Source organism: Bos grunniens, chromosome 23, assembly GCF_055505025.1.
Source record: "Bos grunniens cultivar Pamir isolate PY7600 chromosome 23, Bosgru_T2T1.0, whole genome shotgun sequence".
Taxonomy (NCBI): Eukaryota; Metazoa; Chordata; class Mammalia; order Artiodactyla; family Bovidae; genus Bos; species Bos grunniens.
The window spans coordinates 51,007,286-51,030,905 of NC_141187.1; the positions used below are offsets into that span (position 1 = coordinate 51,007,286).

Sequence of the window (23,620 nt, forward strand, 5' to 3'; positions counted from 1 at the left end):
TGGACATACTCATGTAAATTAGCAGTTTTGCAGCCTCCGCAGTCCTGGGTCTTTCTTTGCTATTGTTCAGGTGCTAAGTCGTGTCCGACTCTTTGCGACCCCATGGACTGCAGCACGCCAGGCCTCCCTGTCCATCACCAACTCCTGGAGCGTACTCAAACTCATGTCCGTCGAGTCAGTGATGTCATCTAGCCATCTCATACTCTGTCACCCCCTTCTCCTCTTGCCCTCCATCTTTCCCAGCATCAGGGTCTTTTCCAATGAGTCAGCTCTTCACATCAGGTGGCCAAAGTACTGGAGTTTCAGCTTTAGCATCAGTCCTTCCAATGAGTATTCAGAGTTGACCTCCTTTAGGGTTGATTGGTTTGATCTCCTTGGAGTCCAAGTAACTCTCAAGGGGCTTCTCCAGCACAATTCTAAAGTATCAATTCTTCAGCACTCAGCCTTCTTTATAGTCCAACTCTCACATCCATACGTGACTACTGGAAAAACCACAGCTTTTCTGCTATCTTTAAAATATCAGAATAGCAATTTGCCTTACAGATTTTCAACCTTTACAACAGATCAAAGAGAAAAAGGTCTAAAAGTTGCTCATTGTTTTACCACCACCTCTTGCAAAAGGTCTGGGGGAAGAATACATGAATAATAGAATAATTATGGCATTATTACAACTAGTATTTCTTGAGCCACTGAGCACTTCACAGATATCCCCTCATCTAGTCATCAGCACAATTCGAGATTGATACTTCGTAGAAAAGGAAAATGAGGCTGTACAAACACATGGAAAACAGGGGTCCTGGTGAGAGCCCGAGCCCAGGTCGAACCCAGAGTCCACTGTTGTTCACGTCAGGCGGCCAAAGTATTGGAGCTTCAGCATCAGTCCTTCCAGTGAATATTCAGGGTTGGTTTCCTTTAGGACTGACTGGTTTGATCTCCTTGCTGTCCAAGGGACTCTCAAGAGTCTTGTCTAACGCCACAGTTCGAGAGCATCAGTTCTTCGGCACTCAGCTTTCTTTATGGTTCAACTCTCCAACTTTAAAAATGATCCCTAGGACTTCCCTGGTCCAGGGTTGAGACTCCAACCTTCTAATTCAAGGGGTGCGGGTTTGATCCTTGGTCGGGTAACTAAAACCCCAGATGCCACACAGCATGACCAAGAAAATATAAAAATAAAATAAAGTACATTAAAAAGTAAATAAAAATAATCCCCACGTTCATTTGAAAAATTAAACAAGTGACAGAAGCTAAGAATTTTTTGAAAAATTAATAGGAAAATAATAATAATAAAAACTGGTGCGAGAACTGAAAGAGCAAATACATTCAGAGATATCTAAAAACTTTATATTTTCATTAATCAAGATAGAAGTGGCTCATATAAGAAACAGTGTTAAGAAACTAAGTATTTGGGAGAAAAATGATCTGATCTTCACTTGATCTGACATGCCAAAACAAGACAAGAGAAAGTTCTGTAATGTTTTGAAAGTATTTTTTTTAAGCAAACGGAAGAAATATGAGTAATTCTTCAACTGATCTGGGGTTAGGAATGACTGTTTAACAGGGAAATAAAAGAAACAAATGATACATATATTTGACCCACGAAAATGTAAGACTGTGTGTGTGTTTATTCATCAGTGTCCAACTCTTTGTGACCCCCGGGACTGTGGCCCGCCAGGCTCCTCTGTCCATGGGATTTTTCAGGCAGGAATACAGAGCGGGGTGCCAGGTTGCCAAGTTCTCCAGGGGAACTTCCTGATGCGGGAATCAAACCCGAGTGTCCTGTGTCTCCTGCGTTGTAGGTGGATTCTTTACCCACTGAGCCATCTTTGGATATGTACAAGTATCAAAAAATTTGCAAGATTAAAAAACAGTTGGGGAAGATTTCTGCAGGGAGTGACAGAGTCAGCCACTGTTTACTTGAGCGCTTTGAAATGCTGGCGGTCTTTTTGAGTCTGACACCACATAAATAGCTCTCCGCATCATTTTAAATACAGATCTGGGAAACACAAGCGTATATTTTATTTCAAAAACAAATCTGGGCTTTTGAAAACAGTTTATTTGCCCACAGATTTATGAGTTGCCATACATGTGAAGAAATATCTTTGGTTTTAGAAACACTTTGAAGACTCCCAGCTTCCAGTTACACGGGAATGAAATAAAGTCTCTCTGACTTTTAAAAACCATCAACTGCCAGATCTTTGTTCTTTCAGAGAAAAAGCCCATCTTGTTTCATAACTCTAGAATGATATATAATATTTAGAACTAAGATATGTTTCCCTCCACGATGAGCTTTCTTACTAAGAACTACCTTACCTTTTGGGTTGTTTTAATCTCAAAGGAAATAGATCTGATAAATAATGTCAATTGAAAAAAATGCACAACCAGGGAGTTATGAGTTTTTATCTGGAGCAAAATGAGCCCAGGAGACAGCCTCTCGCGATGGATCTGAGAAACTGCTCCAAGAAAGGGGGGGAGGGCAGTCAGCATACATGTAATTCTGGTAAAGGCGGTACATACAATGAAACACGTATTTTTGCAGAACATTACTTACTGCTAGTCACGGGGCTTCCTGGGTGGCGCTAGTGGTAAAGAACCTGCCTGCCAATGCAGGAGATATAAGAAATGAAGGTTCAATCCCTGGGTTGGAAGATCCCCTGAAGGGGGCGCATAGCAATCCACTCCAGTATTCTTGCCTGGGAAATTCTATGGACAGAGGAGCCTGGCGGGCTGCAGTCCACTGGGTCGCAAAGAGTCGGACACGACTGACGTGACTTAGCGTGCACGCACACACTGCTAGTCATGAGGAACAGGTATCTGCAGTCGTGATTTTCGTCCTTTTCTAGATAGAGTTGCAGGAACTGGGCTCATACAGTCTTCCCCTGAAAATGTCTAACTATCTGAAGGCCTGATCTTCCAGTTTTTCCTGGAGCAGAGTGCCTGGCTCCTGATCGCCACCCTGCACTTCCTTCAGGGGCTGGTGAAGGTCAGTGGCTACCGAGGCCAGTGACTGCATTCTTACAGAACTGGATGGTAAGTGACAATTTTTAGTCGGCAATGAAAATAAAATGATATAGAGGAAAAGGGTGAAAGTGAATGGTTCGATTCCATCTATGCCTCTGTAATTTTCCTATGAAGTCTCGCAGGAGCTCTGTACTGAAGCGCTAGGCCCACTGCTTCCTGAAGTCTGTGCTAGAAAGACAGTCGGCCAGCGGGGGCAGCAACGCGGAGTTCAGCACCTCCCGAAAAACCACCTCTCCTGCCTCTCTCTTCTCTGCAAAAGACAAAAAACTCTTGCCCCAAGCATGAAAAGAATGGAGTTAAAGGCACAGGCGCCCTCTGCCGACTGCACTCCCTGTAGGTAAAATCGCTGCCACTGACTACTTGACGACGGCACTAAGTAAGAGTCCTTGACGACGGCACTAAGAGTCCTTGACGACGGCACTGAGTAAGAGTCCGTGTCGGTTTATACGCACGGGCGCTCGGTAGCTCAGTCCAGTCACACTCTTTGGGACCGTAGCCCACCAGGCTCCCCTGACCACGCGGTTCTCCAGGCAAGCATACTGGAGTGGGCTGCCTTTTCCTCCTCCGGGGGATCTCCCCACCCAGGCGTCGACCCCGCAGCGCTTCCGTCTCCCGCACTGGCAGGCTGGTTCTTTACCGCTGAGCCCTTTGGGAAGCCCTTCTGTTTATATGCCAGATGTTGAGGTTTTTTTAACGTTTTACTTTGTTATATATGTTTTCTTTGATGACTGACCACACAATTTCTCCATAAACTTAAATCTCTGATGGGAATAGTGAAAAACTAATTCATGACACCTCTACACACTGAATCACCTAATGTAACTGTATGTCACCCAACAGCACTGCTGAAATATTATAGAAAAATGATTTATTTGTAATTTCTAATTGATCAGAAACATGTTATTCTTTCAGCTAAGAATATCTGTTCAGAAGAAGAAAGGTTTGAAATCGTTTCTATCTGAACGACATCTGTGCATTTAATTAAATCACTTATGGATTTTTTTTCGGAGCAGGCAATGGCACCCCACTCCAGTACTCTTGCCTGGAAAATCCCACGGATGGAGGAGCCTGGAAGGCTGCAGTCCATGGGGTCGCTGAGGGTCGGGCACGACTGAGCGACTTCCCTTTCACTTTTCACTGTCATGCATTGGAGAAGGAAATGGCAACCCACTCCAGTGTTCTTGCCTGGAGAATCCCAGGGATGGCGGAGCCTGGTGGGATGCCATCTGTGGGGTCGCACAGAGTCGGACACGACTGAAGCGACTTAGCAGCATGGATTTTTTTTAATATTGGTAAAAACACAAAATAACATCATTACCTAACTGCAGGACACAAAGACTAAAAACACATCTATTAATGGTCCTCTGAGCAAGCCCACCAAACCAGAAACCCGCAACACTCAGAAGAAACGTGGACCGTGCACCACCGTGGTCGCCCATGGGTCACCGGGGTCTCTTCTCCGTGTCATCCCCACCTCCCACCTCCCCTCGGCAGGGCTTCCAGGAGAAAACCTGTCCCTCTCCGGCCTTGGTCGTCACAGAGGGTCGGGTGGAGCAAAACTGAAATGGACAAGGAAGCTGCAAGTGTGCGAGCCACTGACCGTCACCCGAGGTGCGGACGCAGAACTGGACGCAGGAATTCCTGACAAGCACAGCGGGTGGCGCTCGCGCCGGGGACTGGGGCTCTCACAGGTCAGAGGCCCCAGCAGACGGTCACGTGTGAGAAGCCAGAGCCCACCCCAGCAGCTTCACGGAAAGCATGACCCGTGATGGACATCCTCAGATGGCAGTATCAGATCCTAACCTTAGAGTCAGAAAGCTCGCTCCTCAAAGCCAGGCTTATACACACCGGGAGCTCGACGGTGGTGGCCAAGGCTCCACACCACAAGACAGCAGGGCTTATCTCAAGGCTGCGAAGTTTGACTCAATACTTGCTTTTGCCCTGAGGAGACACATACAGCTTTTAATTTTTTTCTCTGACATTAAGTGATTCATGATCACTTTATGTTACAAAAAAAAAAACATGAAAATGCAGACAAGAACAAAGAAAAACATTACTTCTTAACTTTATCTTTTAAACCAACGCACCAGAACTGTAAACTATTTCACACTTCCGACCATCTCTTTGTGAGGACCCGGATACCCAGGTGAGGCTGAGCTGGGGGACGGGACATCTGCTGTTCTTCGCCCCCAGGACTTCCTGGTGTAAAGTCCTGGCGTCCTCACCCAGCTCCACCGTCCCCCCAGGACTTCCTGGTGTAAAGTTCTGGCGTCCTCACCCAGCTCCACCATCTCCGCCACGGCCCCCACTCAGCTTCATTTACTGAAGACGCACTGTTAGATCTGGAACTACGTTAAGCTCTTTACACACATTATCTCACCTACTGTTGTTAAGTCAACAGACTTGGGAATAAGTCTGAACTGTCAGACTTTAGACTTTTAAAAAATTAATCTGATATTTTTCATAGAAAAAATTATAATAATAACATGAAATGTTATGAAAAGGTAAGCAGTGAAGAGTAAATCCCACTGCCTCCTCGACCTCCCTACAAGCTCCACGCCGTAGAGCTGTATGCACCCACACACACACACACGCCCCCTGCAGACTTCGGTTCAGTTCAGTCGCTCAGTCCTGTCCGACTCTTTGCGACACCATGAATCACAGCACACCAGGCCTCCCTGTCCATCACCAACTCCCAGAGTTTACCCAAACTCATGTCCATTGAGACGGTGATGCCATCCAGCCATCTCATCCTCTGTCGTCCCCTTCTCCTCTTGCCCTCAATCTTTCCCAGCATTAGGGTCTTTTCAAATGAGTCAGACTTGCTGCTGCTGCTGCTGCTAAGTTGCTTCAGTCGCGTCCGACTCTGTGCGACCCCATAGACGGCAGCCCACCAGGCTCCCTCGTCCCTGGGATTCTCCAGGCAAGAACACTGGAGTGGGTTGCCATTTCCTCCTCCAATGCATGAAAGTGAAAAGTGAAAGTGAAGTCGCTCAGTCGTGTCCGACTTGTAGCAACCCCCCATGGACTGCAGCCCACCAGGCTCCTCCGACCATGGGATTTTCCAGGCAAGAGTACTGGAGTGGGGTGCCACTGCCTTCTCCAGAGTCAGACTTAACTTTACACAAATGTTAGCGTCTGTTCTGCACCTTATTCCTGTCAGTGAAGAATTCGCAGGGAAGGTGTGTGTGGATCTATTCCATTCTTTTGCCCGGGGCAGTCTTTCGTCATACAAGTGTCCCACAATGTATTCAGCCATTTCCCTACTGAACACTGAACTTTTTCCAATATTTTGCTAAAATGAATAAATCTATAAAGAATGCCCTTGTACACATATGGTTACATATACATAACAGCATTTTTAGGACAAACTCCTAAAAGCTGGACTGCAAGGCCAAACGGTTTACGCGTCTTGAACAGAGAGGGCCGATCGGCTCTCCCAGCGGGAGTGCCCTGGTTGGCAGCCCCACAAATGATGTGCAAGTGCCAGGCCTCCCGTGCCCCTTGTGATATGGTCCCTGACCAAACCCTATGCTGCCAGTGAGTTTACTAAAATGAAGTCACACTGAAATCATTTGTAAAGGGGTTTTTAACTCCCACTTTGTGTAAAATACCGTTGTTCAAATAGTCGTCCCCAACATCAAAGACCTTAAAGTATATGAAGCTGGAGCACCTCGGTACTGAGTTACACAGAGAAACATGCTGACAAGGGAGGGCCTTGTTGATGAGAGGACGGCCAGAGTCCCGCAGAGGTGCAGGAGGAGGGGCCAACGCAGAGAACGAGGGGCGTGTGTCCACGGAAGAGGCGAGACCCCAAGGGGACGGTCAGTGGTGGACGCCTTAAGTCTGGAGAGCCAGCAAGGACTGGAGAAGGCACAGCAGAGGGCGCACAGGCGGGTGAGCGCGGGCTGAGCTCCAAGTCACACCAGACGAGGGCGCACAGGCGGATGAGCGCGGGCTGAGCTCCAAGTCACACCAGACGAGGGCGCACAGGCGGGTGAGCGCGGGCTGAGCTCCAAGTCACACCAGACGCACAGCTGCTGTGCTGCTGGTCTGGCAGCTCGCTGGGCACGGCTCAAAATACCAAGTGGCCAAGTCAGACAAGTGACCCCATGGGCTGTGGCCCACCAGGCTCCTCTGTCCGCAGGATTCTCCAGGCAAGGACACGAGTGGGTTGCCATTCCCTTCTCCAGGGGATCTTCCCCACCCAGGGATCAAACTCAGGTCTCCCACATTGCAGGAGCATTTTTTTTACCATCTGAGCTACCAGGAAAGCCCCCATGTGAAGAAAAACAGTAGTCAAATAGCACAGCTTCAGAAGTGACAGCTGCCAATAAGAATTTCTAAAAATCAATTATAACCAGAGACCAGCAATTGAGAAAGGCACCCTCCTCTGCTCTAGAGGATGAGATCCTTGGAAAAAGGCTCAACCCCTAGGGAGGCCCGACTCCCCTCACACATTGTCTAGACTCACCCTAGGACCCTCGTGAAACACCTACTTAATAAGACCGTGCTGCTCAAAGCAACGCTACAGCTTCACCATGCCATGTTCTGTAACCTTCTGGTAACTGCAGTTTAGTCTTTGCAACAAAAACAAGAGCTTTAAAAGAAAAAGTCCTGGGTTCAAATTCTAAACCCATGTTAAGTAGCAAGTCATTTGATCTCTTTAAACCACAGTTTTGTCATCTGCAAAATGGTATAAATACTAGGCAGACAACGTGGTATCACAGTATATAGACATACAGCACACATACATGTAAACACGTGGAATCTAGGAGGGTGCCAGCACACAGCGCGTGAGTTCCACACACTAAGTGCTCTCTTCTCCTTTCCCGCCTATTTAAGTAAAATCAAAGTATATGGCATGGGGACTTCCTGGTTTTCCCACTGGTTCAGATTCTGAGTTTCCACTACAGAGGGTGTGGGTTTGATCCCTGGTCGAGGAACTACGATCCCACGTGCAGTGTGGTATAGCCTAAAAGAAAAAAAATAAACAGCATCACTTAAATATTGGTTCTTCATAGGCTTAGTTTCCTTTCATTTCACTGACAGAATTCCATCGAAACAGCACAAAAAAAGTACTTGATGGAAGAAAATGCCTAGACAATTAAAAAGGTAGAATGGTACATTTTAGAAGTTACTGATACAAAAAAAAAAAGCGTTTTGGATTACATTTTAAAAATCGTATCAAAAACTCAATGTTAGTACAGCATTCTTCCTTTGGCCTATAATCGTGAGAGCCGACTCAACTCAGAATCAGTCGCTTTGCTGAATGAAAGCGCATCTAGACGGCTGTCATTGCTGACCCACTGTGGTCTTCCTCCCTGTAACGACTGGGAGCACCTTACCCTGGGGGCACTGACCCCCTTGCCATTCACGCCAGGGGCTCAGGCACAACCTCAGGGGCAGGACGCGGATAAACGGTGTTGCAGTCATGTAATAGCGCCCTTGTTTTCTTCACTTCCTCTCTGACCCTAAGTCATCTCACACCCAGTGGAGCCCAGGTGCAGGCTCTTCAGGTACCAGGAGAGGAGGCTAAGCTGGGAGAGCACGCGTTTAAATGCAGCCGTTGGGCTCATCTGAGGGGCTCAGCTACTTTCAGTCCACCATCAATCATCAAAACCAGCCGGAAGCTGCTGGGGAGCATCTTCCAAACCTCACATACATAAATCTGCAGGTTTCCTAACATTCCACACATCCCAATTAGCCTTTCATGCTCTGCTCATTTCTACTTTATAACCGTAAACTTCTTCCTATTGATTCTCAGCACTTCATATATTGGCAGGAAACCTCTGCCAACCTAATATAAAGTCATGCATTTATGCAGAGCTTTCAATTAAGTCCTTCTGGAACCTCCTCGGCATCCTGATGAGGAACAGGCAGCACCCTCCTCGGGAGGGTGGGGGGGTGCGGAGTTTTCTGTGCGTTCCTGGTCCCCGTCCAGGGTTCACCGCACCGTGAGTGCCCACGGTCCCTCGGTAACAGGAGCAAAGCAGCCCTGGGCTTGATTTCCGGCTCCCGAACTTCCCAAACCTAACCTGGAGGCTGACAAGTCATGCTACCTCTCAGGACTTTAATTTCTTCTCTGAAAAATGGGGGTGAGGAGTACCCATTTCAGTTTCTGTGAAAACTAGAAATAACGTAAGGTCACTGCGGAAGAGCTGGCACATAAGGACTGATGAAACTGCACGTGATTTCCACTGAACCACCCAGACATCCTGACATGGGTTACACAGAACAGTGCACAACGGGTTCGGAGCAAAGTCCCCTTTAAGACCAGGAACTACTGGTTGGCCCAAAAGTTGATCCCGCTTTATCCTTAAGATGTGAAACCCACAACATCTTACAGAAAAACGTGAACAAACTTTTTAGCACAATATATAGCAGGGTAGTACCAGGCCCTGAGAAGCAGCCAGTGTTCTCTGAAACTGGCCTGGACCCCTGTGGTATATGGACTTTCCAGGTGGTGCTAGTGGTAAGGAATTCGCCTGCCAATGTGGGGAGATGCAAGAGATGCGGCTTTGATCTGGGCCGGGAAGATTCCCTGAAGGAGGAAATGGCAATCCACTGCAGTATTCTTGCCTGGGAAATCCCATGGACAGAGGATCCTGGTGGGCTACAGTCCATGGGGTCACAAAGAGTCAGACACGACTGAGCGCCTAAAGCACCAAGCACCTGTGACCGGCAAATCCTAAGGGGCAGAGCAGGTGCATGGTGGGCTGGACGTGGGGGAGGCAGAGACATTTAAATGCTCCCAGAAGATGGGGAACACGGCTCTGGCTAACCTCTCATTCTGAGTATCTACGTACAAAGCACTTTAAAATGACAACTCAGCAGTCCAAAAAACACACTTTAAAAGGAGACATTAAAATGCAGACCGCCATGATTAATGCAACCAAACAATACAAGAGAAAAAATTAAATCTTTTATCCAAAGGCTACCTGAAAACTTCAGAGTTCCTAATAAATGATGGACCCCAAAATATTTGGCAATCTTTAATAAGATGATCAACCAACAGTACTGACCTAGTAATACTCACATTTGTACAGTCTTTTAGAAGTTACAAAGTACATATGTTCACATGCTCACATGTTGTAACTACTCAAATCTAACGATCCCGTCGGAGTTAATGAATGAAGATATCTCTGGGGAAGCCTGGAGGCATAGTCCAAAGAGGTCTGTTAATGAACATGAAATTTCTTTGATGCCACATGTTTCTGATTTTCTTCTAATCCACAATATCCTTGTACTTGTTGTAATCAGACCTACATATGATAAAACCTCCATAAAAATCCCTAAGCAATGGGGTTCGGAGAGTGTTCTGGTGGCGAGCACACCGAGGTGCTGGGAGCGGGGAGGGGCCCCGCGCTCCCACCCGGCCCCCAAACCACGCATCCTCCTAGGTAGCTCTTCCTGAATTATATCTTTCACCATAAACCCGTAAACCCCCAAGTAAAGCACTGTCTGCATTCTGTGAGCCAATCTAGCACATTGTTGAACCTGAGGACGGCATTGTTGAAACCAAAGATTTCCACCTGGGTGGTGAGAGGTATAGATGGAGACCCAGATGGTGAGTGACTAGCATCTGAAGGAGGTGGGGGAGTCCGGTGGGACTTAGCCCTTTACCTACAGGGTTTAAGCTAACACTGGGTAGTCAGTACAGAATTTAATTATAGGGCACCCAGCTGGTGTCTGGAAAATTTGAAAGGAAAAAAAAAATGCACTTGGTATCAAAAATGGTATGACCAAAAACAGCTCACAGGCACATCAATGATGGCAGGACAGCTGCTGCTGCTGCTGCTGCTAAGTCACGTCAGTCGTGTCCGACTCTGTGCGAGCCCACAGATGGCAGCCCACCAGGCTCGCCCATCCCTGGGATTCTCCAGACAAGAACACTGGAGTGGGTGCCATTGCCTTCTCCTGGGCAGGACAGCAATTGCAGCCAATTAAGAGACACAAGCGAGCTCTTCCAGGTGGTCCCAATTTTGAAGCATCAACGCTGGGAGAAACTGAACGAGGTGGAGAACGTGACTGATTTCGGAAATCAGCATGCTACAGAAACTTGCTGGCCGACCTCAGATTGTGAAAGTTAACTTCTACCAGCCCGTTTGTGAGTTGGCTGGCCAGGATGGCCCCATGCGGATGTTCATGACTTACGGAAGGAAAAGAAAAAGCGTTCCTTTTGACAACACATCAAGACCCCTGCTCTAGAGCCTGTGTTCGTTCTGTCCAGGATAAACATCCTTTCAGTCACCAGCGCGGCAACTTGGGCTTCCCCTGGGGTAAGTGCAAGCCCTCCGTGTGGTGAGTCACATCGCGGGGGCACCGAGCCCGCGAAGCGCCCCACTGATGGTCACAAGAAATAATGGAGCCGCACTGAGCAATCGTGGATGACGGTAACTCACATAGAGAAAGCACGCACATCTCCTGAGTCATCACAATACACTGGCAAGCGGCCAACACTCACCAGGTGTGCCCGAGAAGTCACATTTCCAGTCCCCCCGGGGCCGAGTGCTGTTGTCTCACCCGAGAATCACATTTCCAGTCCCCCCAAGGCCAAGTGCTGTTGTCTCACCTCTGCCAATCTGATGCTTAGAAATGCACGCTTTTATATTTATTTCACTGATTACTAGTGATGTTTATAACGGCTTCACATTTTTTTATTAAACTTCGGACTTCTTCCCTTGAACTTGAAATTCTTGACATTTTACTACCACAGTGATGACCATGTTAAAGGAACTCATCCAATATGTATACTGCATATATTAGAAATATCTGGTCATCTGCCTTTCATCTTTCTCATAGTGTTTAGTAAGAAAAATATTGTGGATTATTTGGAATATTTTATCAAAAAGCATAAGTCGTGATAGGCATCTTTGTAAACAACTGGACATTTGTTCTTTTTACTTCTAACCTGGAAATGTGCGCAAAATAGTTCTACCTGACACGGCTCTTTTAGAATCTGTTGTCTGAGCTGTAGGAAGGTAATGTGTCCCACGACAGACCACCAGAAATGCTTGTGGCCCCTGATCTTCAGCAACGAAGTGATCCTCGTGTTTGCAGGGTGGACACTGCTCAACTTGGCCCCGGCCCAGGGGCAGGAAGAGCAGCTGGGCTCACACCAGTCCCCGCGAGTCCCCGCCCACTGCTGGACGGCAGACCCATCAGGTGTACTCAGCATCAGGAAGCGAAATCAACAATGCGTCACGCCAGCAACTCCCCTAGCTTTGGTATAAAAGGCAGAAATAGGTTTGTTTTAGGGGCTCTGGCCCACAGTATGTCAGCAATTCCTCTCCCCTGGGACAGAGGGGAAAATTTAAAACACCCCCAGAGCTCCCAGCTTTCGGGGGGATGAGAGGTCCCAAAGGACTTGATATGTTACTAATCTATGAAGCAGCCAAGCCACACAGAAACATTCTTTATTAGCAAAACTAAAAATGAATGTCATGAGACGTGGAAGCCGTTTTTGATAAATGCACCAGTTTCTCAGCTCTGCGCCCGTGAGCTGCAGCGAAGACAAGGACTCAGGTGTTTGAAGCGCTGCTGACACGCCTTCCTGCAGCAGGATGGCTCATCTCTCAACAGGGCTGTCTAAGGAGGCAGGGAAGGAACAAGGGGACTCCTGATGTGTTCCAGGTGGACAGCCTATCGATGCTCCTTCCACTGAGCCCGTAGCCTCAGCACACATCTTCCCAGCACTCTGGGGCCGCCAGCCAAGCCCGGAAAGGCAGGGGAAGGCTGCATTCCAGCCTTCGCTTCATCCAAGTGTTAGGGCCAACAGCCATGTTTTCTCCAAAACTCTCTGTACACAGTCAATCAGGCACCTATGATCTGGCTCCCGGAACGTGTGCTCTTCATACATTGGCAAATGGAAATTCATTTCACCAAAATTATACAAATGGCCTTTCACTAACATGTTCGAAAAACAAGAAACAGAAGAGCTGAGAAAGGGAAGAAAAGGCGGTGGAGAGGTGGGTGGGCCACCTTTGCACGTAACAGCAGAGTGGAACGGCGACACGCGCACTGATGGAAAGCCACAGTCTCTTCTTCCTTGCAGTCATCCCTGGAAAGAGTGGTGACTGACAGGTAAGGGACGAGAAGCGTGGAATGGATTATAAATTAATCGGTAGAGAGACTACATCCGAGGTAAAGGGCCTATGAGTTTCAAGCAGGTAAAGTACACACGCACTGTCCTCACTCTTTTCTGAACAGATTCTCAGCCCTCAAGAGCAGGACCTGCTGTCACTGCAGGACCGGGGGCAGGTGGCGAAAGTCCTCGGAGAGGCCAGCTTCCCGCCAGCTCCTCCCTAAGCCTCGGCAGTAATGAGCCCACCACCAAACCGGCATTCCGTGCTATCCTCCCAGGGAGCCAGCAAAAATCCTGGAAGGAATCCAGAGGAGAGCAGCTTTCCACCCTAAATATTCAAAACAGAGACTCACAGTAAAAAGTATATGACTTGTAAGTGTAACTTGCTACCTGTATAATCTGGAGCATAAGGGAAGCAGGAGGAAGTTTTTTGAGCATCTCTGAAATCAAAATGGAAAAGCAGCCCCATCTTTGTAGGGCTAAACCCTGGTATCCCTCGTGGGCAGAGCAGGGCAATTCCAAGATGGTATGAAGATAGGCTGAGTGCAACACCGTCCTGTCCACCAGAACTATATCAGCTCCAGGGATCCAGTGGGGCTTTAAAATAATAGAACTTAAAAGCGAAAACACACACACACACACACAAAACTTTCTTCAGAGGGATAATATTACAGATTGGAGGGAAAGGTTCCAGAATTTTCACATCTTATGATGTGAATTTCCTCTACTCTTCTAGATTCTTCTGGCTGGTCTAGGAATTAAACTGACATGAAACAGATTAATAGGGGGAAAAACAAAGAGAATCAAAAGTTTGACAGCATGGAACACGCGAGAGACCCAAGAAAACTGAGTAACTGAACAAAATGGCCAAAGCCCGCCCCTGAAATGCCACTTTGAGCTAAAGACAAAGGAGGATGTTAGGGGCAGTGGTTTAGGATGTCAAAGGGGAGAAAGGCAATGGACATGGAGCTAGAAAAGCAAGCGTTTGGTGAATCAGCATTTGCTGAGCCAGGCACAGACCAAGGGACAGAGTGGACTCTAATCTCAGGCATTTTCTGCACCAGCTGGACCCTGGGACCTATCTATTAACATCCAAGCGCCTTTCTTGACTCCTACAGAACATCTGGAAAGCACGGAGTTGGTGCATCTGAAACCTTCCCAGCTCGAGTGTACCTTCTGGGTGGCCCAGGGAGGCAGTCGGAGTGAGCCATCCGCCTCCGCTGCCCTCGAGCTTCCCCCGGCCACTCTGCCCTTCTGGTGGACACGGGGCTGCTTCCACCATGCGCAGGGCTCTGGGCTCTGGGCTCCAAGCCCTCCCGCCAGGTACCCTCTGCTCCGTCAGGGCAGGGGGCGCCGAGGGTCTCTGCCCCTCCTTCCCTGCCTTCCCCTCCACCCCCTGGCCCACTCAATCCTCACCCTTCTCCGCCCCGCAACCTCCCCCCTCCCCAGGCTGGGTTCAGGGCTCAGCATCTATACCTGTCCGCACCATACACTGATTAACAATAAAGAGATGCTTCTGTATGACTTGCTGGGTTCTGGGCACATAATAAATACGTGTGAATGACTCTCCAACCAGTTACTGCCCCTGAAGGACAAGGGGCATACTCTATTCACCTTTCCAGCTCTCGCGCCATTCAAGCACTCGGTAGCTGCCCCACAAATATGTTGTTTAACAAATACTTCTTACCCGTATTTCCATACCCAGATCCTAACATTCCATCAGGGGTCAAAATACTAACGACTTGGATAAATGAACTTGCACATGAATAGAGGACTGGCCCAGGGGAGGGGCTGGTCCAGTTTAAGGTGGGTTTGCAGCAGACGGCAGGTGTTCAGCCCGAAGGCCTCGCTCCCCGTCTGCGCTCCAGCTCGTGAGGAGGGCAGGGGAGCCACCGCCCTCCTGTTGGGCCTGGATCAGGCTCCTCCTGAAGCTGGGGCTCTAGCCCTTGTGTGCTCCGGGCCTGTAGGGCACAGCCCCTCGGGCTGGACAGGGCTCCGTCCAGGCTCAGCGATTCCAGCACTCTGGACAGCTCCATTTTCCTCCAGGTGTCGGGGGGTGGAGTTTGGGATCAGGACCCTGTCCCGCGTGTGCAGAGGACTCGGGGGCCTGCAAACAAGCTCACTCACAAGGAGCTCTGAAGAGTGCTGCCCATGTGGCTGGTGGTCTCATCTCTCCCACGGCTGAACCGTCGAGAGACACAGGGTCTCCAACCAGAGGCACAACCTGAGCCCGGGGGGCTGCAGAGCCCGAGGTTTAGGGCACAAGCTCATGGGCCGGGGAAGGATGCAGCCATGGGTGGGTGGGCTGAGGGCGGGGGCTTCCCGTGGATGATGCAGCCCTCCAGTGGGGCTGTCCTGTGGCCCAGGAGCCCGGGTGGTCATCACTTGGTCAGGCTCAGGCCATCAGTGAGTCCTGGGCCATTCCCACATGCAGCCCGTGCACAGCACTGACCCAGTCTGCGGGCCCTTGTGGCTGGGGGGTGTCTCCTTTGGCTTTTGTTTGTCTGAGAAAGTGTATGTCCCTTCACGTTTGAGGGATATTTCACTGGATTCTAAGTTGAAGAGATCCCATGCACAGCACTGACCCAGTCTGCTGGCCCTTGTGGTTGGGGAGGGAGGTGTCTCCACGTAAGGTTCCAGTCCTTCCTAGGGGTCCCTCATGATTTCCTCTAACAAGCCTCTCACCTGGGTCCAGGGTCTGGAAGTGATCAGGCAGGTTTCCACTCTCTATGAAAAGGAAAAAAAGTCGGCTATTCCGCTCAATATCTGCTCATGCAGCCCTTTGAAACCCAGTTCTCTGACCAACTAGCTGTGGCCTTGGGCAAGTAACATAACCTCTGTGAGTATGTAAACAAGGGGAATCGCTAAGATCCTTTCCCATAATGTAAGTCTTAGGTCTCTGATCCGATTGGGTTGTCGTCAGCGATTAGAAATACTGTAAAATCAACAGAGCATCGCGAGGAAAACGGACAACGCGGTTATGTGTGGCGGAACAGAGAACACAGCTGGAAGGAAAGAGGAACGAAGGCGCCCAGCCGGCCGCTGAGGGAGAATGCTGCCGAGGCCACAGTCGGCCGGCGCCACTGCCGAGGCCACAGTCAGCCGGCGCCGCTGCTGAGGCCGACGTCTGAGAGCAGGAGGCCCGGCTCCGGGCCCGAGGATGCCGCCCCCTGGTGGCCGCACACCAGGCCTGCCCGGCGGACAGCTCCTGGCGGGATCTGCCTGGGCCTCCTCCTCAGCGGCTGTGGTTCAGCGGCGGGACGAGCATCGCCCCACGACCAGGAGGAGTGTCTCCCGGGTGCCAGTCACGTCAAACAGCTTCAGGATACTGGGGTGATTCAAGGCCTCAGGCCCTGGAGGCTGGAGAAGCTCTGTGGACCGTTCATTTAACAGGAAAAGAATGAAGAAAAAAATTTTTAAGAAGAGTAAGAAAAAAAAATAGCAGAGGAGGAGAAAACCAACGCAAGTGCCGACTGTCCGCCTGGCGAGCTTGGTTCTCACCGGGAGGACAGGACTGGCCCCCCGAGCTCTTCACGCGTCTCCCTGTCAGTCTTTTGGTCCCTTACTGAGTTGTTTCGGTGGCTTTAAAGTCTTGCTTACAGCGTTCAAACCTTCAAGAATCTACACGTTTCCGGCGTGTCGCTTATGACCTGTTATCTGAACGTACTATTTACTCACAGGAAAACCACTCTCAGCACAGACCCCGCTTCAGAGACGCAGCTGATCCGTCGAGCCCCTCGCCCTCGATGAACCTGGGAGCAGCACGTCTGACCTCTGACAATCTCTCTGGCTGCTTCCACGAGTGATCTTTTCTCTACAAATAATGTCTAAGAGCAGGTGTCAGCCAACAGAGACACGGCTCCGTCAGTCAGCTGGGGCGGCCAGCGGAGCTCTGGAGAGCCGCCGGCATCGCTTCCTGTGGGGAGGCCTCGCAGGACGACCGGCTGAGCCTCAGCAGCACACAATGCCTCCTGTCTCCCGCGACTCACTGCTGGCGCCACGTGAGGCGGCAGGAGGGAAACGACCTCCTGTAAATGAAGCAGGCTCCTGTCTGGCAGTTTTTTGTGGTCACCCACCTCTGAACATACATACACAACCAGCCCATCACGACAGTGTTGGGGATTCTGCTGCCCGCTGTTCCCCGATTCTCTGAAAACTAGTCTCCTCAGAAATCAGGCAAACAAATTCACTTCAAAATAACAGCTCCATTTCAAAATCCATACTATTGTGTTAACGCCAACATACTGTGGTGCTTTGGGAAATGTGTTTTCTGGCTGCTTATGTCATTCTTCCCTTGAAAGACGGGGGAGAGGCATTCCTTCACTGCAAATTCTTCATGTGCGGATCTCACTATTTTTCAGATGTGGGTTCTCCTTTCCAGACTGTATTATGACCATTTCTCTTTGTTCCTTTTTCTTACTCAAGTGAATTTACCACTTCCCTCTATGATTTTGGCTTCAAAATTCATTTATTTACCTAGGTAAATCTATAGTGAATTTCATTACAGATAACTTATGACTTTAGAACCATATTTATGGCCCCAGACCAAGACGTCACACACAGGGTTAGACTCCACAGGCAGCTCTGCAGGCTCTGCGCGCAAGGAAAGACATGGGACAGCTTCACACAAAAGGTACAGCAAAGGGCAAAGGTCAGGCGGCACCTAAGTAAAGGTGAGAGCGTCCAGCGTTCCGTGGCAGGGAGGGGTCTTAACCCTTAATAACACCGCCGAAGACCTTCAATATTAGTTGATTAAATAATATCCAGGTGGGCTATTCCTTATCCCAAAAGATTGTTCTTGAAATCTGAGCCATGTGAACTAACTTTAACCACTCCACTGGTTGAAGTCCTTCAGTTCAGTTCAGTTCAGTCACTCAGTCGTGTCCGACTCTTTGCGATCCCATGGACCACAGCACGCCAAGCCTCCCTGTCCATCACCGACTCCCGGAGTCCACTCAAACTCATGTCCATTGAGTTGGTGATGCCATCCAACAATCTCATCCCCTGTCGTCCCCTTCTCCTCCTGTCTTCAGTCTCTCCCAGCATCAGGGTCTTTTCCAATGAGTCAGCTCTTTGCATCAGGTGGCCAAAGTATTGGAGTTTCAGCTTCAGCATCAGTCCTTCCAATGAAATTCAGGACTGATTTCCTTTAGGATGGACTGGCTGGATCTCCTTGCAGTTCAAGGGACTCGCAAGAGTCTTCTCCAACACCACAGTTCAAAAGCATCAATTCTTCAGCGCTCAGCTTTCTGTATAGTCCAACTCTCACATCCACATGTGACTACTGGAAAAACCATACCTTGACGAGACGGACCTTTGCTGGCGAAGTAATGTCTCTGCTTTTTAATATGCTGTCTAGGTTGTCCTTCAGTGGCTCCTTAATACCAAAAACATTCTGTGGATAAAATCCATATGCCACGTATCATTATAAGACTTGGAGGTGCCCAAGTTTTGCTACACACTGAGATCTGGGAAGCCTGACAACTCCCAACGCCCCAGCATACCCCACACCCATGGAGTCACAAGCCTGGCAGTGACAGTCACTCTGCAGGCAACATCACCCTCCCAACACACACACACACTCACACTCCCCACCCCAACCCCAGAACCCTCAGATCGGGGTTAGAGGCCAGCTTCCGAGCTCTCTGGCAGCTTGCAGCTCCCCCGTTACAACACAGGAGTCCCGTGCTGGGTCTGCTCTGGAGCTTCAGTCCCCCCACTAACCCAGGGCCACGGGAGCAGGGCCAACAAGGACAGACGTCACTGCCCAACACTGGCCCGCAGCACTCACAGCACTTGCAACACACTGGGCACCCGATTTCTCATTCAGGTCCAGGCCTGCTGTTGCTCAGTTGCTAAGTCATGTCCGACGCTATGACCCCATGGACCGCAGCATGCCGTTTCCTTGTTCTTCACTAACTCCCAGAGTTTGTTCAAACTCAAGTCCATCGCATCGGTGATGCCCTCCAACCACCTCATCCTCTGTCGTCCCCTTCTGCTCCTGCCCTCAGTCTTCGCCAGCATCAGGGTCTTTTCCAGTGAGTCTCTGCATCAGGTGGCCAAAGTATTGGAGCTTCAGCATCAGTCCTTCTGATGAATATACAGGGTTGATGGACTGGTTTGATCTCCTTGCTGCAGTCCAGGCTGGACCCCTTTAAAACTGATAAATCAACCATGGGCACTGTGCTCTTGAAAATCTTGAATGACAGCTCTTTAGGAAGTAACAGCCAAGAACAGGGAACAGGAAGAAGGAGCCCCTCACTTCTGACCCCATCCAGGGAATAACCCAATTTTTCAAAACCCTCCTCAGTGAGCACATCCCCAGCGGCTGCAGGCATGGGCCCAGTTTTTAAGCTCCGATTTCCCTTGGCTCTCCCTGCGGGGTCACTCTAATATTCTGCACCACTGCTAATGTCTTTTCTAAGCTGGCAGCATTGTCCTCAGACATCAAACAGTTAAGTCTTCAGGTGATAAAGACATCTCCCATCTGCTGCTTCCCAGAGCTGCTACGAAGTGTGAGGGAGAAGGCACCTAAAACCCACACAAACACTCCACAGAGAAAAGCTGTGAGACTCACTACAGATTAACAGGAAGCAAAGCCCAGAAGACACGCTTCTCGGCATCGTCATACTTTAACTTCTGGGCAGACGGACACTATGAGTGAAACTGCTGCGCTTCAACTCGAAAGGCACCTCTGGCAGGACGCGGAGCCACTCACAACCTGAACCACTTCCCGAAGGCGGTCCCCAGTTGTCTGCTCGTGTCTAAATTACCTACAGGCCTTAGACTCTGTACACGTGTAAGTGTTCATTGGCAGTCAAAGAGCTTTACATGCCGAAATTTGGTTTGTGGGTGAATATGTATGTATAATGCATAAAACCCAAAAACATTCACTAGAGCCAATAATGCAAGCAAAGTTATTTCTACTAACTTGCGCCCCCAAACAAATCCACAGTGGGTAAATCGCAGGAAGCCACATTGAAGAGATCACATCAACACGGATTAAAAATGCACCACACTGACACGAGCACACAGTCTGCGGTGGGCGCTGGCCTCCTGTTACTGCCAGCGGGACCCAAGCCCCATGTCCCCATCACCAACAGACTCTAGGTTCTCACTCACCCTCCGCACCCAGCCTGAGAAAGAGGCTCATGGTCTTCTTCTTAGCTGGCTAAGCCACCACGGTCCAAAGCTGACAAAGTCTCAATCTTACAGAGTTTCCCGAATCTAAAGAGGATGGCATAGAAATTGGTGGCTCTGAGTTTAACACAACAACCTACGGATAAAGAAAACTCTGTATAAGTTATTTTTTCCCTTGGTAATGTTTATCAGGGTTGCATACATGTGCACATGTTTTAATACACAGAAGTTAAAAGGGAAAGAAAGCACTCTAGTCTCAAATACAGAAAACCCTGCTGTGTTAAAAACAGTAACGCTTGGGGTCAGCCAGCGCTATCTCACTGGGGGAGAAGCACGAGCCTCTCTCTGGTCCCCACGTTAACAGAACAAGCATACATCTCAGTCTGGGCCAATCAATGAAAGATTAAATTTCTGTAAAGGAAATTATACAGTAACAAGGAAAAACATATGTGATACATAAAAGAAAAAGGTAAAACTTTCATAAACAGTCTAATAAGAGCCACATACAAATTACACAGCAAAAAAGAATGAAAGGAAACTTTTTAATATTATGAGTGGTTGGCATTCAGATGGAAGGAACTTTGAATAAGTTTTCTCTCCTTTCAGTTTCTCCTTATTGTCAAAGTTTCAAGTTTCTATCATAGAAACAACTAATCCTGTTCAGACAGAGTAAAGAGGTGCTGACCTCCGCACGTCACAGCGAAACGCCCTGGGCAGGTCAGCCCCTCTCTCCTTTCTACTCTGAGCTGAGTACCCAGGTCAGCAGCTCCAGCCTGGAAGGGTGGTGCTGGTCTCCAGGGCTGTGGACACAAACCGCCCTGAGCACAGGGCCGCGGGGGGTCTGCCCAGAGGACCCCATGCTCTCCCGGGGAGGAAGGGGTGGACACACTGAGCCAGCGCCGCAGAGCTCGGCAGTCACACCCAGGGCGCCAAAGTTACAGGCACCGACGAGAAGCTCTCCTGAAATGTAAACACCCACTAATCCCAAACCCAAGTCCCAGGAGCAGGACCACCCCGAGCCCGCCGGGTGAGCGTCGCCCCTTTCAGGGGGCCTGGGGCCACCGAGGCCGAGCCCCTAGGCGCGCCGCTCGAGCCCCCGGGCAGCCCCCATGGGGCTGCTTCGGGAGCCTGCAGCTGACGGCACTCCTGCGCTGTGTCCTCGCATCTCATCTGACACCTCGGGGGCTTCCTCCCAGTAAAGCCTGAGCCTCAGCATGTCAGTGACGGGGACTGGGGGCTGGAGGGGGAGCAGAGCACCCTCCACGGGGCTTCTGCTCTCAGGCTCCGGGGTCACTGCTCCCTGACGACCTTCGGTCTCTGCTCGGCGCATGTGGACCGTGATGAGACTTTTGCAAGGATCGCAGCTGTGGCAAATGCACATTAAAATCATGTACCACAACTAACACAGACCAGGCTTCCCTTACAAAAGAAAAAAGAGCTCATATTCAAACTCAGAGACACCACGAAGCTCTAATTTGGTCCCAAACTGAGTTTTGATCCCGCGCTCTCTCTCGGCTCTCAGGACAAATCTCTCAGCCTGTACCGCTCTGGAGCCCAGTCTGACTGCTGCGTCAAGGTCACAAGCCTCACACACATATCTGCACAGCCACAAGGGAGGGGAAATGTGGGTCCACAGCAAAGAGCACCCCAAATACACATCAGGTGAAGGCACGGTGGGGGTAGACATGGCAAAACAAGCTCCCCAAGTTCCCTGAGACAGCACAGTAAAGGGCGCTGCACTGGGAGCCGGGAGGCAGCTCGGAGCGCCCAGCTGCCGTCCACCCAGGACGCCCCTGGGCAGGACACGTGGCCTTCCCGGCTCAGCGTCCCCACCCGTCCAACGAGGAGGCCCTGGAAGCGTGCGCACACGCCTCTACGGTCTTTTCCAGCATTGCCTCTCCTAAATTTCTCAGCTCAAAATCAAGTTCCCATACCCCGGAGAGCACTCGCTGCAGGCTCTACACCCCGGACCCACAGCCTGCCTGCCGGGCTTCAGAACCTCTCCTGGAACCATGCAGATGGAGTACTAACGTCCCTCACTCATCCGTTCACTCATTCATTCACCATTCAATCAGAAGGCACAAAACCATCGCCTGCACGCAGAATACACAGCCTTTCAGGGAAGAGACAGAAAGACAACTTCAAAAGGTCCAGCCTCTAGTTAAAGGCACTAAATGCTTACGATCCAATGGGAAACGTGAAGAATTGAAGAAAATTGCAATGACATAGACCTAAAATAAACTGCTAACGAATCACAGGACCTTTCCCACAAAGCCTAGACGGAACCCCAAATCCTCAGCTCAGCCCTCCCCTGAAGCGCCCTTAAGGCTGTCCGGCAGTGAACCCTGCAGCAGGTCGGCTTTGCTCCTGCGCACGTGCTCGGGCGCTGCCAGGGCGCCCCCCCCCCCCGATTCCCGAAGCGCAGTGAACCCTGCAGCAGGTCGGCTTTGCTCCTGCGCGCGTGCTCGGGTGCTGCCAGGGCTCCTCCCGACTCCCGAGGCGCCTTGGAGTCCGCCTTTACCCAGCCGTCAGGGGCCAATCGGAACCTCGTCGCGATGGCTAAATGCGCTTGCCAATTCCTTTGCCAGCTTTTTTAAAATTTCAAATTCCAGGGAAATAGAAAATGTATATACACTTGCTTAACTCCATGTCTGTGTGTGCACACATGCTAAGTTGCGTCAGTCGTGTACAACTCTTTGCGACCCCATAGACTGTAGCCCACCCGGTTCCTCTGTCCAAGGGATCCTCCAGGTGAGAATACTGGAGTGAGTTGCTGTGCCTCCAGGGGATCTTTCTGACCCAGGGACTGAACCTGAGTCTCCTGCGAACCCTGCATTGCAGGCAGATTCTTTACCACTGAGCCACCGGGGAGTCCAACTCCATGTCTACCACGCTCTGTATTAAACTCTGAACTACAAAACTTATACGGGAACTGGATACCGAGCATATTCCTACTAAGAACAATGCATAACGGCACTGAGGCTTAAATCAGTGCACATACAAACCAGAAGGATTTACACACACACACGAGCACACGCACACACGAGCACAAATGCGCACACACGCATCCCCACACCCCTCCTCTCCGGCCGTAAGAGGCTGCACGCCTAATCCTGGCTGGCCGTCTGGGAAACAAACGACTCTGTGATGGCACTGTAAACTGGTTCCACTCCTCTGGAAAGCAATCTGGCAGCATGTTTTAGAAGCCATAAAACTGTTCTATTTTCTGACCTAATAATACCACTAGGGACTCTATCATAAGAAACTAATTGAAAATATGGAAATAGCTACGTGCACAAAGATGTGCCTTGTGGTGTTATTAACAGCCACAAGGAGTTGGGAGCAAGGTACTTGTCAACTACAGAGTCGAGGACT

At 49.8% G+C, this 23,620-nt stretch overlaps 1 protein-coding gene across 37 annotated transcripts in view; it reads right to left on the reverse strand.

The window, feature by feature from the left end:
• Positions 1-23,620, reverse strand: part of FARS2 (phenylalanyl-tRNA synthetase 2, mitochondrial) — a 310,200-nt gene that overhangs the window by 269,674 nt on the left and 16,906 nt on the right. For 4 of the 37 annotated variants that reach the window (XM_086370389.1, XM_086370382.1, XM_086370388.1 and 1 more), the window contains exon 3: positions 20,228-20,381. The exons of the other annotated variants lie outside the window; for them this stretch is intronic. In XM_086370389.1, the coding sequence (XP_086226515.1) occupies positions 20,228-20,258 (31 nt within the window). In that variant the 5' untranslated portion in view covers positions 20,259-20,381. The remainder of the gene's footprint in view (positions 1-20,227; positions 20,382-23,620) is intronic. 37 annotated transcript variants of the gene reach the window in all.